This window comes from Epinephelus moara, chromosome 2 (assembly GCF_006386435.1).
Source record: "Epinephelus moara isolate mb chromosome 2, YSFRI_EMoa_1.0, whole genome shotgun sequence".
NCBI lineage: Eukaryota > Metazoa > Chordata > Actinopteri > Perciformes > Serranidae > Epinephelus > Epinephelus moara.
This window is the reverse complement of record NC_065507.1, coordinates 18,830,677-18,848,639: the sequence shown is the minus strand read 5'-3', so window position 1 is coordinate 18,848,639 and position 17,963 is coordinate 18,830,677. Positions and strand designations below refer to the sequence as shown.

At 41.2% G+C, this 17,963-nt stretch overlaps 1 protein-coding gene across 1 annotated transcript in view; it reads left to right on the top strand.

The window, feature by feature from the left end:
- Positions 1 to 16,901, top strand: part of LOC126406457 (solute carrier family 13 member 2-like) — an 18,042-nt gene extending 1,141 nt beyond the window's left edge. The window contains exons 2-14 of the mRNA XM_050070749.1: positions 2,564 to 2,653; positions 9,023 to 9,151; positions 9,231 to 9,367; positions 9,672 to 9,907; positions 10,028 to 10,090; positions 10,396 to 10,567; positions 10,903 to 11,025; positions 11,117 to 11,326; positions 11,473 to 11,567; positions 13,905 to 14,020; positions 14,116 to 14,277; positions 14,541 to 14,678; positions 14,952 to 16,901. Of these exons, the coding sequence (XP_049926706.1) occupies positions 2,579 to 2,653; positions 9,023 to 9,151; positions 9,231 to 9,367; positions 9,672 to 9,907; positions 10,028 to 10,090; positions 10,396 to 10,567; positions 10,903 to 11,025; positions 11,117 to 11,326; positions 11,473 to 11,567; positions 13,905 to 14,020; positions 14,116 to 14,277; positions 14,541 to 14,678; positions 14,952 to 15,080 (1,785 nt within the window). The 5' untranslated portion in view covers positions 2,564 to 2,578 and the 3' untranslated portion in view covers positions 15,081 to 16,901. The remainder of the gene's footprint in view (positions 1 to 2,563; positions 2,654 to 9,022; positions 9,152 to 9,230; positions 9,368 to 9,671; positions 9,908 to 10,027; positions 10,091 to 10,395; positions 10,568 to 10,902; positions 11,026 to 11,116; positions 11,327 to 11,472; positions 11,568 to 13,904; positions 14,021 to 14,115; positions 14,278 to 14,540; positions 14,679 to 14,951) is intronic.
- The last annotated feature ends 1,062 nt before the right edge of the window (positions 16,902 to 17,963 follow it).

The window sequence follows — 17,963 nt, the reverse complement described above, 5'->3', positions numbered from 1 at the left end:
AATAAAACTTTTTTATTAACTTTATGGTTAACTTATTTACACTTTCCTCGCTCTGACTCAGGCTCTCCTTTTAAAGATAAACGTGCACCGTCTGCTACACATGCTTTAATATCTCTGCATCCACTGGATTAAAATGGAGGCCTGTCTTTTATTTACCTGTTGCCATGGTGAATCGTGGAGTCGGAGTTCCATTGATGATGGCTTTTTATTGTCGGTTTAACTCAGAGTGAACATACTCAGAGTTGACTGAACAACATACTCAGAGTTGACTGAACTAACTCAGATCAGCTGTTCTGGAACCGGTAACTCAGAGTTTCTCAACTCAGAGTTCAGGGTTAGACTCAGAGTTTGTTGAACCTCCTACCTGGAATACCCCTCTGGCATTAACATGCATTTTGTGTGATCTGATTGCAGTTGCATAGTGCTTGACCCCATACATTTACACCTGGTATTAACATAAGTCTCCGGTGTCCACATCCAGATCCGTCCCACTGACGTCACAACAACAACAAAAACAACAACAACGACTCCTTGTTTTTCAGAGCAGACACTTCGTCTCACTGTTTACTCCATCCTCGGCTATCATCCATGTTTTCTTTATCTTGGCAGTCGCTACCTGGTGAGGGTGGTTGTTGTTGTCTTCTTCCTGTGTCCAGCTGGCGCACCTTGCCTACGTATTTTTGCCCACAGAGTTGTTGCATGTGGATTGGAGACGCATTTGCATTTACACTTGTGTCCGATGTGGTCAGGGACGGACTGGGACTAAAAAACAGCCCTGGACTTTGACTCGGCCCAGCCCACAACAACCGGTGCGCATACGGTATGCGCTTCCTTCTTCTTCAATTTGATTGGCGGCCGGCAGGCTCATAGATATCTATGGGCCGGCTGGCATCCAATTTAAAGGCTGCCACCTAGCGGACTGGACGTGGAACAGTAGATTATCAGGGAGAAAAAAGAAAAAAAACAACAACAAAAAAAAAACGGTGATGACTGCGTAGCGGCCACCTGCCGTCCTGGAGTACCGGCCGTTCTGTGATTCTCCAGAACCTCCAGATGGCCAGTCCGCCCCTGGATGTGGTCACAATGCGTTCCTGACCACCTTCAGAAGTGGTTTGGCAGATCGGATAACAATCCATCCTCAATGCGTTTCAAGTGTATTTACACCTGTACTTTCATGTGGTCAAGAGCAATCCGATTGCAATCCGATCACAAAAACTGATGTTAATGCCAGGTGTAAAGGGGGTATTGCGTGCCTCGGCACAATAGACAACCAAGAAAGGACGGCAGAGGAGATGCCCACACACCAACACAACTGGGCTGGGCAGCCACGAAAAAAGGTTCACAGGCTGAGATCAATGCCAAAAAATGTCAGTTTATTCAGAATACGTGCACAAGAAGAAGGCTGCTCAAAAAATAATAAAAACTGAATAAAAGACAGCAGCAAACCTTTCATGGCAGTGTGGGCCCTCTCCAAGTACTCCAGTTTCCTCCCACAACCAGTTTAGAAAAATGGGGTGAAAGTTATTGGCTTATATGATGCTCATTGATCTACAGAAAAAAGTGAAATGAGCCAAAATTGACCTATAAAGCATTACCTTTTTTTTTTCTTTTTTTTTTTTTTGCATCTGTAGTCCCCTGCTAGATGTTTAAAGGCACTCTAGAAATAGCTAGAATATTACAGCACATCTTATAAAATATACCTGTATATAAATTGATAAATATCACACACGTCATGTAGTTGAGGGCAGGAATAGCAGAGGACAGATATAAGACAGACAAGATAGCAGCAGAAGAGTCAGTTAGTCATAGTCAGTTTTGTAAATGTAACAAAGCAACCAACAGCTGCTATTTTAAGTACTTTATGAGGAAGGCACGTTTGGCACGCTCGCTTGACAAATTACAAATAAATGTGGTTAATTTACTCAATTCCCTGGAATCCACTGACAGTTAACGAGAATTACCAAGCTGAACACACCCTACTGCTGCATTCATGAAGGCGGCCTACACTTTGAAATTCTTGGCGCGAGTTCAGTTTTGGAGTTAATAATTGCTTGTTGATGGATAATTCTCTCTTGTGTGTACTAATCCTCCAGTTAGTAGCTAAATCTGTTCTCAGTCATCTGAGAATCTACACCAATGTAAGAAAGACAATAACAACTCTGTTCTTCGGAAAATCAGTTTCTTTTTCATGTAAGAATACACCAGATAAAAAAATTAAGATACCAAACAAAATGTTATTATCATGGTAATCGCTGGTTATAAATGATGATGATAAACTTTATATATATAGCTTAATTCATAAAAATGCATGTCTGATATAAACCCACACTACGAAAGCTTCAGAGAAGAACTGAAATATTTGGTGGAGCATGGAAAGCATGTTTTTATATTTTTTTTCAATAAAAATATATCAGATTATAAGGATAAGATCTCTTTCTATGTATAGTGAGGTAGGTTGGTGAAGGTTCTAGACCAGAAAAATGATATTTTTGTAAAATGATGGCAGGAACAAAAACACATTGTGATGACAATAAGACCACATGTCTTTCTGTTTGCTCCACAGGTGAGAGTTAACAAGATGAACACCTGTATGCAGCGACCCTTTCAGGGGCAGGGCTGGGGAACAGAAAAGGTACCTCCACCACCTTCACAGGTATACTCTAGACTTTTATGTAACAAATCAGTGGAATGCTCATTTCTATAATTTCTTTAATTAATGTGGAGAGATTCTTGAAGTCAGCAGTGTTTAATGGTTTTACATGAGGTTTGATGCTGACTCGGGATCCCTCTGACAAGTAGGGGTCAGGGAAAAAATCGATAGAGGGTAGTGTCACGTTTTTTTTGTGTGGCAATATCGTATCGTAACACATTGCCAAGTATCGATTTTTTTATTATGAAAGTCGTTAACATTACACATACAAATTAATTAAGGTAGCCTACTAGAATGATATAATCAAATGCGTTTTTAGTCCACTGGATACATTTTGCTGCAAAAAAAAAAATGGCTGAGGTGTGATGAACAGAGTGAAACTTTATCTTGTTAGATAAAACAGACGTTGACAAAGTTTTTCTTTGGGGACATAATTTAGAGTTGAAAAAAGGTAATATGCTCGGAGTAGAGCCGCTGCTCCTTCGTGTTGAAGGGGGTCAGTTGAGGTGGTTCGGGCATCTGATCAGGATGCCTCCTGGTCGCCTCCTGTTAGAGATGTTCTGAGCACGTCCCACTAGTAGGAGGCCCCGGGGCAGACCCAGAACACGCTGGAGGGACTACACATGCCATCTGGCCTGGGAACACCTTGGGGTCCCCCAGGAGGAGCTGGGAAGCGTTGCTGGGGAGAGCGATGTCTGTGGTGCTTTACTTGGCCTGCTGCCCCGCGACCCGGCCCCAGATAAGCGGATGAAAACAGTTGAATGGATTGATGGACTCAGCATATTGTAACACATTTAAAATTGCAATAATATTGTGTTGTGACGTAAGTATCGTGATAATATCCTATCATGGATCCTCTGGTGATTCCCACCCCCACTGACCAGTGGTAAGTGCAGACAGGGCACTTTGGGGAAAGCAGTGCAAGCCTCTTAAATCTGGCCTCTGTTAAGATGTTAGTGATTATGTCATTATGGGACATTCCCTCGTTGTCCAGATAAAAAAACAGCAATTTGTAAATGTGTGTTATTTTTTAAATAATTTTTTCTGCCATTTAAAAAGAGTATTATGTGCCTCAAACACAAGAGTCCATCCTGCTCTCCTGTGACTGTTTATTTTCCGAATCTTTTGTTGTCTAAATGTGGAAAATAAAGGAAAAACTTTGTTGCAGTATTTAATTTTTTAACTATATAAACTACACATATTTCAGAATTATTCTATTTACAGACATAAGAGTTTATTGTTTTACCTTTGTGATGTACCTTTTTATGTTTCACTTGAACTATACATTTTAAAAAATGATCTTTGATCACTTTGGATGTCAAAAGTGGAAAGAAATATTTCATAGCTCAACATAAAACCATTCTAAAAGCAAACAAAGATTTAACTCCAAGGTCACACAGTGACAAATGTTGCGTCTACAGATGTGTAAATAAATGACCCTTAAGAGAATTTTGTATAGGCAAAAATATTATGTGGTATCTCTGTTTACAGTCTTATTTACAGTGAACTTGTTGTTCCTCATTGATCCACACTTTGCCCGTAAACACCTGTTTTATATCATACATCACAACACACAATCCCACCCAAGTAAACGCACGTGTCCTATTTTGTTTTAGTCACATTTACGTATCTTTTTTGATTATTGATATTTCCTTGAAATAATTTGTGTTTGGAAGATTAGATTATACTTGGTTAAATTACAAATGATTTACTAATTAGTTTTTTACTCAGAGTATTTGTTCCTGTGCAGTAACTGTCAGGGACTTGGCCTATAACTTGATACAGCCTCAGGATGTCCTCAAACATTCATCATCACACCCTCCCGTGACTCCCTTTGACCTTTTATCTTCACACATACACCGCACACACACACGCACACAGTAGGAGGATGATCTGGTTTGTCAACATTTCACCCTCTGTGGCTTTTCGCAGGAATCACATTGTGTCATTAACGTTACACCCACGCGACCTATTTACAAAGCCAATAACCCTGTTATCAAATGGATCTGTGTTGTTACAGATTGTCCTAATACTCCTTCAGCAAGACATTCGACACCTCACTTTGTAGTTCCTATCAGGCGTAGTCAGGGATATAATTTTATTTGGTTTACTTTGGGGTTAACATGCAGTGTCATGAATTTGTGCAGTGTGTGTGGCTCACTTTGACAACCAGTGATTTAATGTTATTCCGTCCGTGGCCACATGAAGCGCCCATAGGTATGAAATAGTGTTGATAATCACCACTGTACACCTCACACAGACAAAGCAGCTGTTGCATATTATAGTCAAGATAAAGAAAGATAAGTTGCTTCCATAGATTATTGCTCCTGGTTGCTTACCTTACCTACCCCCTTCCTGGCACATGGAAACACACCCTGTACATGCTGGACCCTCACTATAAAGTTAATTTTTAATCCCTTTTTCAGGGTCACATACTGTATATACCACTATATATACTGTGACTTTACTACTGTGTCTTAGATAGCACAGTCGTGTCACTAATTGTGTGTTTTCTCTCTGACTCTTGAATACTTTGGATGATCACACTGTGTGGATCATGGCTGGGTTTTTTTCCTCTGGGCTGTGGAGGTATAGGAATTACATTGTAATAGTCCTGACACCTCTTTTACTTCTGCCTCTGCCCCTGATCGTCCCGACCCCGGTAAGAAAATCAGCATGTGCATGTGTTTTTGTTTATTGTAGCAGGACATATCTGCAAACATATTTTAGACTTCATGCTGATACACGACATATAATCCGAAGTTTTACAGTCACTGCTATGATACCAAGAGCCTTCAAATGCCACCTAACATGGATGTCTATAAAGGCTTAAATATGTGTCTCTGATGTTTAGGTGTCTCGATTGAGATGTCATGTACATGGTCAATGCTTCTCCCAGACTGTTTGTGACAAAGTTAGAGAGCCTTCAAAATGATAATGTACAATATGTGCAATTAAAGGCAGAGTGCAACTCTGAGCAGGGCTAAGGTGGCCGCGTGCACACACCTGCCTGAGTGAAGAAGCCGTTTCATTATGATGCTCGACCTTCATCTCTTGCCAATGATAACAAACATCAATTTTCATTGCAAAGGTCCCCCTTACCATGGCCTCAGATATTTTACAGCGCAGTCGCCCGGAGGAACAGGGTGTCTGCAGGTCTTAAATTCAATTTTTATAAGAAATATTAGGCTGTAAAAGTCATTAAATAACCTTCAATTTGAATCTGTGAGGTTTTAATTGGCACAAACATTTTATCTAATTTAATTTATCCATCTTTTAATTTCTTTTTGTCAAAATTAAGTGCGCTCTTCTACATGAAAGTCCACATTTCTGATGTTATGTCTTTAAACCTACCACTGAACCTAATGTTTACTTTGTACGTGCACTTACCTGTTGGCAAAAAGGTTGATCAACCTTAGTCACCTTAATAACTGTATTCCCAAATATAACCTACCTGCGCACAAGACCACATGTATACTATTTACCTTTATACTTACCTTTGTAAGAAAAAATGGATTTGGCAAAAAATCAGTCTTAAATATGGTTAAAATGATCTTGGAAAGGTCTTAAAAAGTATTAAATTTAAATGTCTGATACCTGTAGACACCCCGAGGAAACATTGGCATTGTATGTTTCTGCAAACCACGGATACTTTACATATATGTTTCACGCCTATCATGTCAGCATTTCTAAAGTAATGTGCAGTAGTCTTCAATTACATGTGGAATTACATGAGCTGACTGTCATTGGGAGGTAAAGCGGATGGCTGATGGTGGGACACATAGGTGAGACGGCTGGCAAGCTGCAGACCAAAACAGGTTGTTTTTAAGCGAGACATTGCAGCATTTCTAGCGGCACTTGTGCCACCGAAACTGGGCTTTCTAACCCAAAATAAGATCTTTTCCTAACCATGACCAAGTGGTTTTTGTGCCTAAACATAATCACACATTAACCACATCGCTGTCTTTTACTGCTCGTTTATAAACTCATACGTGGCTGCAACAGTAGATTTTTGAGGTTAAAATCCCAGAAGCAATGATAACTAGTAGAAAACAGTGCAAAGGCCACAGTGCCCTGACCTTAGATGTAATAAAACTCTGTTGTAAAACTGATGATGCATGACACGCAAAGAAATATGTTGGAGAGATTGTCTTGGTGGTGTTATTTGAAGATTTGTTTAGATGTTAATGAGGCAAATCAGTGCTAATTCTGCTGTACATGACTGTAATGATATAAGTGATTGGAAATATCATTCTACCACTGAAGAGTCCGGAGAGAGAAGAGCAGAGACCTGTTGAACAAACAGCAGCAGCTGAGCTCAAGTCTGAGACAACCAAAGAAATATACAGGAGGGGAGTCACTCATGATATTTAGGGGATGCTGGAGACAACAGTGACTGAAACTTTAATATTTAGTGAGGAAGTCTCTGCTCCGTCACTGATGTATTAGAACATAATACAGTATTTTGTAATACATATAAAATGCAATTTACTGGGAGAGGTTGTAAAAATAGAATTTCACTCAGAAACTGATTATACATGAGAATCTATTTTCTGCCCTGTCTTGTTTGTTTTTCCAAATTAATTTGTCAATCCACAAAGTGTATTTGAGAAAGAAAAATAGGGTTCCAATAGTACTGTATCCAAATCTGTAGACAAATTTACCGAAACTACTGCAACAGAATGAAAATGGTGATCAAAAAGGGTCAGTGTGGAAGGACATAAAGCAACAAGCTTTACTTTGTCCTCTTAGCTGCAACATGTCCAGGAAAACCTCTGTCAGTGACCCTTGTCACCATGTAGCCTAATCTTTAACTGACAAATTGAAAAGTGGGATTATTTTAATTTTAATTTTTTTAATTTTATATACTTTATTAATCCCCAAGGGGCAATTCAATTTTTCACTCTGTTTGTCAATTACACACAGGTCCAGACACACACATGCACAAACTGGACCTATACATGCACTAAGTGGAGAGATGTCAGAGTGGGCTGCCCATGACAGGCGCTCCGAGCGGTTGGGGGGTTCGGTGCCTTGCTCAGGGGCACCTCGGCAGTGCCCAGGAGGTGAACTGGCACCTCTCCAGCTATCAGTCCACACTCCATATTTTGGTCGGGACGGGGACTTGAACAGGCGACCCTCCGGTTCCCAACCCAAGTCCCTATGGACTGTACAGGGGCTCAGTCAGTCCCATTAAATCAAAGGCTACAGTCTGTTTCTACCTGTAGATTTTAAGGGACAGTTTGCCCCACGTCGAAAAATACATACTTTTCCTCTCACCTGTATTTCTATTTTTCAATCTAGATTGTTTTTGTGTGATTGGCAAGTGTTTGAGATATCGATTGTGATAGCTAGATAGATGGCACTCAAGTATCTTGAGTGGGGGTAGAAGGGAGCGTGAGACTGATCTACGGTTTGGTGTGCCAGTCATGGTTGAAGAGAGAGCTGAGCCGGAGGGTGAAGCTTTTGATTTACTGGTCAATCTACGTCCCAACCCTCACCTATGGTCATGAGCTCTGGGTAATGACCGAAAGAATGAGGTCGGGGATACAAGCGGCCAAAATGAGTTTCCTCTGTGGGGTGGCTGGACTCAGTCTTAGATAAGGTAAGGAGCTCGAATATCTGGAGGGAGCTCGGAGTAGAGCTGCTGCTCCTTCACGTCAAAAGGGATCAGTTGAGGTGGTTTGGACATCTGATCAGGATGCCTCTTGGATGCCCACTGGTAGGAGGCCCCCCGCACCCCGGCCTCAATATGTATTTTTGATTTGGGGGTGAACTTTCCCTTTAAAAGATGAACATTTTTGTGGCTCTTTGATTTTTTCTTGTTTGGCTGTTCTCTCTCTGTATAGCATAATTATAAACCATGTATGTGAATGCAACAAACCAACAATACACTTATGTATAGCTCCAAACTTAACAAGAGTTCAAGAATCTAAATGGAACATGTAGCAAAACAAGAAATAAAATGTAGTCATGTTAAAGAAAAATGAGTCAAGCAGCCATTATTTTGTTGTTTGGTTTGATTCTAGAGTTTTTTATGTTAAAATTTATTGTGTAATTTTATTATGTATTATGAAATTTATTATGTGATTCTTTATGACTGGCTGCAAATGTTTCAACAACAAGTGCACATGCAGCCTCTTCCAGTTCAAACAAATGTACTCACAGTTATCAGAGAATGGTTAACCACGCTAACTGGACTATAATTAGCCAAGGTTAAAAGTTTATGGTGTGTTGTAGCTTCCTGCCAGGCATTACTGAGTGCTACTCTTTACAGTAGCTGTCACTTGTACACATGTCAAGTGCCTTTATGTGTAACATGTACTGTGTATTAAGCACGTTAATCAACCCAGTCCTCTTCTGTCATTGCAGGAGGCAAAATGTGGCTTTATAATAATCCTCATGGCGCTGTACTGGTGCACAGAGTGTATCCCTCTGGCTGTGACCGCCCTGCTGCCTGTCATTCTCTTCCCCATGATGGGCATCATGGAATCAGGCGAGGTAGTACACGTCTGTATCTGTGTACACACATTTCAATAAGCAATTTCTTTGAGTTCTCACTTTTGCATTCCTTATCCAGGTTTGTATCCAGTACCTCAAAGACTCCAACATGCTCTTTATTGGCGGGCTGCTGGTGGCCATCGCTGTCGAGCACTGGAACCTGCACAGGAGGATCGCCCTTCAAGTGCTGCTTATTGTGGGCGTGAAGCCATCTCTGTAAGAAACATAATTCTTTACAGACATACACATACATACTGCAGCTACAGTATAAAGTGTGTGGATACCCCTGTCGTCATATGTGGACAAAGAGTGGCTTCAACCCCATCCAGCACCTTTGAGATTAGCTGGTAACCCAACTGGTAGCCAGGTCTTATCAGAACCAGTAATGCTCTAGAGGCTGACTGGGAGCAAATTCCTGTTAAAACGTTCAAGTGTCCACATACTTTTGGACACATCATGTATGAAGTCATATCATTTCTTTTTCTCTTCCCATCTAATCATTTATTTGCGCCCTCTCCAGCCTGATGATCGGTTTCATGAGCACCACAGCCTTCCTGTCCATGTGGATCAGCAACACAGCCTCCACAGCCATGATGCTGCCCATCGCCAACGCTGTGCTGCAGCAGCTGTGCGATACAGAGGCCAACGCTGAGGAGAGGGATTACAACCAGGGCGGTCAGGATAACGAGTCATTCGAGATGGACGACACCAAAGAGAGCAAAGAGGTCAAACCAAAGGACAGCAGCATCAACGTCTGTGTGTGACAGTGACCGTTTTTAAATTCTTTTTAAATTTTACATTGAACTAATTGAAGAGAATATTTCTCAGCTTGTTGGGCGCTATTTTTTTTACTGTTGTTCTGATGGTATTTTTCAGATGCAGTTAAAGATGGTGACAGTAAAGACATGAAGGAAATCAAGGAAAAAGACATTGAATCAAGTAAGTTTTTTTTAACTTTGTCTTTGAAGTGACAGCCTGGTTAGAAAACAATAATAAAAGGTCAACAGAACAGAGAGGTAGAGGAGCTTAAGTACTGCAGCTTTTTATTAGGCAAAAAAATGAGCTTCTGACAATATTTGTCAAAGTAATCTTTCACAAACTCTTGAAATCCAATAAGAACTTGTCACTAAATTAAGCAATTACAGAAACTGGTAAAGCTTTGACACCCAAGCAGTAAATTCATTCGACACTCCAACAATTAAGATGTCTTTTCAATGCTGATGGTATTGCCTCTGTCCTTCCAGAAATCTGTGACAGGAGTCCAGAGGCCGAGCAGCGCAGACTGACGAGGGAGGAGAGGTATCTGAAGCTGACAAAGGGCATGAGCCTGAGTGTTTGCTACGCTGCCAGCATCGGTGGGACGGCCACCCTCACTGGAACCACACCCAATGTCATCATGAAAGGCCAGATTGATGAGTACGACCTGCACATATGCTTTCTTATCTGTCTGTCTCTCTCTCTTGTCCCCCATCTTTCCTCCCACCTCCTCAACCTTGTATGGTAGCCTCGGCCACCAGTGTGTGAATGTGTGTGTCTGAGTGGGTGAATGTGACAAGTAGTGTAAAAGTGCTTTGAGTGGTTGGAAGGCTAGACGGGCGCCATACAAGGGCAATGCCATATTCCAAATTATTGAAAAAGTGGTTTGATGGCCAAAATCACAAGACTAACTTCCTCGTTATAAAGACAAAAAGTTCTGTAACTTGCTGACAGTTGTGGACTTTTTTCTGATCTCAATGTTTTATCATCAACAGACTTTTCCCAGGAAACGGAGGCATTATCAACTTTGCCAGCTGGTTTGGCTTCTCATTCCCCAACATGATACTGATGCTTGCCCTGTCTTGGTTGTGGCTGCAGTTTATGTTTTTGGGTTTTGAGTAAGTTTTACGTCAGTCTCTGTTCTGATATTTTGTTGCTGTGAAAGCATCCAGATTATAACATCATCTTTTTCATGTATTGTAATTCCAGCTTGAAAAAATCCTTTGGATGTGGCTCACAGAAAGATGGCGACAGGGAGGCGTACCAGGTAATCAAAGACGAGTACAAGAAGCTGGGCAGGATGAACTTCGCTGAGAGCTGTGTGTTGGTCATCTTCACGTTGTTGGTTCTTCTGTGGTTCACCAGGGAGCCTGGGTTCATCCCCGGCTGGGCCACTGTGCTCTTCAACAAAGACAAACCGTGAGTACAACTGTTTGTCACACAGCTTTTTATGACTCCTAGGAAAGAAAGGAAGTGAAGAATTTACAAAGCAATGAACAAATGTAGGAGGAGAAAACAGGGAAGGGTCTTTTTCTATCAATGCTCTTTCTATGTTTTCTCACCAGGTATGTCACAGACGGCACCGTGGCCATATTGATGTCTGCACTCTTCTTCTGCATCCCATCCAATTTGCCCAGATGCTGGGGGACGTCTGAGGATGGTAAGTCAGCTGGCATGTTCGTGATGATCTTGTGTGTGCAACAGGTGCATTGTTATACTTATCTTACTTTAAAAAAGGTGTATAAACAAATTAACAATGCACCTTTTTGAGGATCATAATTCAAGATTCAGAAATCCAAGACATGGTGACAACACACAGTGTTTGTCGTTGTCTTAAAGGGACAGTTCACCTCAAAAACAAAAATACATATGTTTCCTCTTACCTGTAGTGCTATTTATCTAGCCTGGTTCCAGACCATAGACCTCGCCCACTCAACTGAGCAGGCTTGCATCTCTGGTCTGGCATACTGCAATGAATTTGCAATTTATCTCGTCCAAACGATGGATGGACCAATGAACGCCGGGGGTGTGGGCGGGTCTAGCGATTGGCCAATCAGCGCCACGCTGATGTCAAGCTGTACACCGGTGGGTAACTGGTGAGGATAGCAACAATGAACGATGCTATCGAGGTATTTCGCCACTACTCGCGTTAATGGAGGACCAAATTAAGGAAGCTGCTAAACTGGATTTAACACCGATGCAGCTGGGCGTGCACAACGACGGAGACATTTTAAACGGGCAATGCTCGCTTGTTTTCGGCACCCCCGAGGCATGGATACTAATGACGTCAGATTCTGGGTGAGTCGTTGATCTCTACTGATTGGTTAGGGAAAAATCAAATTCCCTCCCCCCTTGTAAATCGCCTTCAATGGAGGCAATGTCAGACTGAAGGTTCTGCGAGCTTCAGTCTGACACTCAGGCTACTATTTATCAGTCTAGATTGTTTTGGTGTGAGTTGCAGAGTGTTGGAGATATCAGCCATAGAGATGCCTGCCTTATCTTAGACATAATAGAACTAGATGGCACTCGGCTTGTAGTGCTCAAAGTGCCAAATAAATACATTTGAAAAACTCAACAGCAATGCCTCTTTCCAGAAATCATGACCTGGTTACTCAAGATCATCATCATATCATCATATCATATAACCATGCAGAAGGAAGTGTGCATCTACTCATCGATGAGAGGCTTATGCTCATAAAAGCATTAGATGTAACCATTAATGTTGTCCCCCTCAGCTGAGCTGTAATGTTAGCTAGCTCAGTGGCGCTAAGTGAGCTAGCAGTAGATTCATGCGCCCTTTTGCGCAGTGGTACAGTTGGCAGGTGTAGTTTGGCAGAAAGACAATAGTTCCCACATGAAACTGCTCACAACAAGGTCTGTGATTTTATGATTTGGATGTTGCTTTTGAGTTTTATGTTGATTTTTTTTTTGTGGGCGCTTTGAGCACTGCAAAAGATGGCAGACATCTCTCTGGCTGATATCTCCAACACTCTGCAACTCACACCAAAACAATCTGGACTGATAAACAGCACTACTGTCCGAGTTTTAAAGGGTGAACTGTCCCTTTAAAACTCATATAAAACCTTGGTGCCAATTTAAGTGGTATATCTTTATTTTCATGTTTGTTCTGTCATTTCTTGAGCAACATTAATAAAATTGTGATTAAAAAATACATAAATTAGCATGTTGACCAGGGAATAACACCGTACTGTATATGTTGAAGCAAGAGGGCAGGATCTTGATCTCTTTTCAGCTGTATCTGTGCACGTCCGGACAGCACAGTGGAAGTGCTCATCCACTGATGCATCACATTTTATGTTTGTGTCATGTTAAGTCTGTCACATGAAGACGATAGTGCTGTTTTAGAAGCACGCCTATCCTCTCTCTGTGTACTCTAAGATACAGTCAATAACTTGCTCCCCGTGACGACCCATCTCGCTGATTCAGTGCTTCCCAATAAACGTTATCCCAGCTCTTTGCTGAGTTGTAGCCTGATAGCCTCAAGGTCAAGCCTGTACAACAGTACATGCTGTGCTGTTCCTCAGACAAACACTTCTGTATCGATGATTTTTCTTCCCCTGGGTAACATAAGTTAAGCGTGTCCTGCTCCTGCCTATAAGCAACAAGTTCTTTGGTACTCATCAAAAAGTGGAAACGCAGTGTTTTGTACACAGAGGAGTGACACAGTGATTAACACACACTTGGTTTAAAGGTTATGAAGCAGACTTTGAGGTGCCAAAGTCCATTTCTCACCTCAGAGAAGAGAAAAAACAAGTTTAAAAGACCAAATCCAGTTACAACACCACATTTAGTTATGATTTTAATGACTTTCCTGTTTATCACATTTTCTTTTTATCTTTATGGAGCACATTTATGGTCACAGCGTCTTATCTGTAGACAATAAAAATACACTTTTCTACAGTTAGGTCTGATATGTCATTATTTATGACTGTGTTAAAATATCATTCTCAGCTCTTTCTTGTTTCCTTGTGTTTAGGGGCCCCTGCTGAAGCCCCTTCACCTCTGCTTAACTGGGACATTGTCCATGAAAAGATGCCTTGGAACATCCTTTTGCTTCTGGGAGGAGGTTTTGCGTTGGCACACGGAAGTGAAGTAATGCAGCTCATCATCAAGTCCACATGTTTCTGGTGGTAATCATGTCTATAAATGTTTGGATGCTGACGTGTGTTCTCCCACCTTGCATAAAGAAATCTGGACTGTCGGTATGGCTCGGTGAAAGTCTCATACCACTGCAGAGCATCCCTCCTTTTGCCATCTCCATCCTGCTGTGTCTGCTGGTGGCCATGTTCACTGAATGTTCCAGCAACACTGCCACCACCACGCTCTTTCTGCCAATACTGGCCTCCATGGTGAGACTTTGACATTTTGACATTTTGGGAAATAGGCTCATTCACAAGCTATGGCCTAGGCACAGTGACTTCCTGGGGCCACATGCATAAAACTCTGTAGATTCATGACTAAAACTGTGTGTTCTCACAAAGGCAGAAATGTGCATACAGATTTTTTTTTGCTTACACTTGATTCTGTTTTATAAATCTTGATCGTTGTGGCACAGGGTGCATGTGCACGAGTCTCATTTCATGGATGTCCTTTTAATTCTTTTAATATCCAGGCAACCGCCATCAAGATACACCCACTGTACGTCATGTTTCCCTGCACCATCGCTGCCTCGCTGGCTTTCATGCTGCCCGTGGCCACTCCACCCAACGCCATCGCCTTCTCCTACGGCAACCTTAAAGTCATAGACATGGTAAGTCCTATCAAAAATGGTAGAGACCCCATAATAAGTGAGTGGGCTGACATGCATGCAGTGTTTTGGAAAAGGCTCATATGTAGTTTTAAGGTAAGCAGCTTATATTAATCCTTATATCTGATCATTATTATCTATTTGCTTACGTACAATATCCTGAATATTACCATGGAAACTAAGCTCAGGCACACTGAGCAGCAAATGCAATGCTGACAGGACACTATATCACCTTGTGCCAGGGTCATTTATGCTGTATTTTTCTGGTTGTTCCAGGCCAGAGCTGGATTCATTCTGAACTTTGTCGGAGTCATAACCATCAACATTGCCATTAACACATGGGGTGTGGCCATGTTCCAGCTGAACACCTTTCCCAGTTGGGCTAATGTCACCAAAACTCCTTGAATGTGAACTCAGGAGACGAACAATATCTGCTGACTGATCAGATTCGACCACTGGAGGACTGGGCCGGCACCTGACTTAGTATTTATATTCAAAGCTCTGCTCCAGTCAGTACAACCTGATGTGCATCGAGGCCTGTCCTCTCTGTAGCCTTCAATCTCATATCCTCCCTCACATTATGATACTCTTCAGAAACAAGCTGGACATGCTGACTGGAGACACTGGAGCACCTCTCACTGATGTTTGACTGAACTGAGTTCTTTTCGTTTAGACAGATTTCTTCTGGACTGTCAGCTGAGCAGGTTTAATTCACCTACAAGACATGACATTTAAAAACAAGTGTTTATGCAGAAAGTAGCCAGTCTGGATCGCAGTGAGATCTACACTGTGGTAAAACTTTAATATCATGAGTTGTTATTGCATCTGTAATAGGGAGGCGAAGTGGGACATTATTTCGGAGGAGTCGAATAATGTTTTGATCCCAATTAGTGCCACAAATTACACACGTTTGTCAATGTAAAACATAACTTTTCAAGTCAAGAAAGTTGCAGTTTGTCATAGTACTACTCACTGTGTAAAACTGCTCAGTGAACTATATCTCTTGTCTCGCACAATATCACCTACACTAGCTAGCTAGCTACGTAACTTCGCTATGTTCCACACACAAATGTAACGTTATATTTTATGTGTTTTATGTTTTATCCAGCAACTCCTGGGGCTGTACTCGCAAACAATCTGAGAACACTCTCAGAGAGTTCCTAACTTAGCCTAAAATTTTTTCGTGAAGAGTCCAAGCCTAGGACTGATTTAAGGAAGTTCTCAGAGCAACTCTGAGCAAGGAAGAGACAGAAAGGAGGTGTGCTTGACCCTGTTGCTAGGTGTGATACATTCTTTTAACAGATGTGATTGGTTGTCACCCACACGCTTCTTTGTGAGACTGCAAGGTGTGGACACCCAGTGGAAATGAAATGAACTGCTGACTGTGAAAGCGTCATTGTTAGTGTGATCACTCTGCTGATGGAAGGTTGAGACAGACTCAACTCATCACTGCTACACTGTTGAGTTTTTCCAGTTTTCCAAATATCTTATTGTTATGATCATTTTATTTCTGGTGTTAGGTGGGAAACGTGTGTATCCCTAATGAGATCAACCACAAATACTCTCCCTGCACAATCTCATCTGTATCTTTCATTTACTCACTGTCACTTTGTGTTTAGAAACTATTTCTCCTTCCTCTTTGTGTTTCCATTTTGTCCTCTGATTAAGAAACTCTTAAGCCTCTTAAAAGTCCTCCTCCCTGCTCTGCAAAGTTTTTCATCCTCAGGAGCTCTTTTAAGTGCTAAAATGCTCTGTGAATAACTTTTATCTTTACAAGGACCTAGTCTTAACTTTAAGGGGAAATTCTAAGAAAACATCACAATTCTAAGAATTTTCTTAGAATTTCGTCACAAGGAGCAACTCTTTGTGTTAGGAAACTTTGTGATAACAGCCCCTGATCTTTATCAGCTGGGAAGCAAAAGAATGAGCAAACCCTGTTGCTCATGTGAGTACATCCTGGTATGAAACACACAGGCATTGTAGCTTCAGCGAGCGAGAAAGGTATGATTTCACCTACGCAACTCAAGTAGTCTTTGTAATTATGTATTTTCACAGTCTTTTACTTCAATAGTTTTGCGACAAACTGTGACTTTCTTTACTTGCAAAACAAATTAACATTAACACATTGTCAGCATATGTGTGATTCATGGCACAATTTACCCAGAATCAAAGCATTGTTTCTCTACACATTGACTACTGTACATAATTTTTCTGAACTAATGTCCTATGGCGGTCCACTAGAAGTGGAGGGACTTCCCCTCTCTATAGACAGTGTTACATCATCCTAATGTAATTAAACTAAAGTTTAACCAACATAAAACACCAGTGATTCTGTTTTAACTTTTGCATACTAAAGTATCATCATGCCCTATGGTAATACTGTTTAGCTCAGGTACGTGAAGAGTTCTCCTTAAACTTAATGGATGGTCACATGTGTTTGATAGGATAAAGTCTTGAGATGATAGAGAAACATGATTTCCTTACTTTCTCAGTGTTACACTCACTGTATTCCCTGCAAGTTTGAAAGTACTGTTGTTAGTGAAACTAATTTATTGTCTGTCAACAACAGAACATTCAGCTTCCAAGAAAATAAATCTTTGGAACAGAGATGCTGCAGGATCAAGGGCTCACTGTAGTTTTTGAGACTGTTAGATTTAATGACGGGATCAAATCATCAATCATCAAATCTCATCACCATCCATAGGATTAGGACCAGTGGGGTCCCTCAATTTATTTTAAAAGAGCCAAGAGGACAGAAGGCAAATCTCTTCAAAGGATCAATGTGGGAGAAGATAAGGGAAATCAATTATAGAAAACTGATGGAAAACATTTCATTGAACTCCTTGGCAGGGGTTCATATATCTGCTGTATATGAAGAGCAAAACGGATTTTAAAATGGTAAAAGTGCAGTACACAGAGGTCAAATCACGCGCACAGTTATGACGTCCAAAACATTTTTGTTTAATGTAATGGCTTTTGTGGTAAAGACGAAGACGGCAACATCCAGACAAAAACTGCAGTGATGGAAGTTAATAACGGTGCGATGGATGTCGGTTATCAGAGGTAAGACAGCATCTATAAGTCATACTATCTCATTTCCAGCTACAATTTAAGCCAATCCTGTCCTGATTTGTGTTTTGCGACTTAAAAAAGGCATGCATGATGTTTGTTAAATGCTGCAGTACACTTTCTGCTTAAAAGCTCAGGTGGATTGTTTAGTATTTGGCGTAAGTGGAGGGTTACTGACTGCGTGCAACAACTGTTCTTACCAAGCTGTGAATCTGCAGT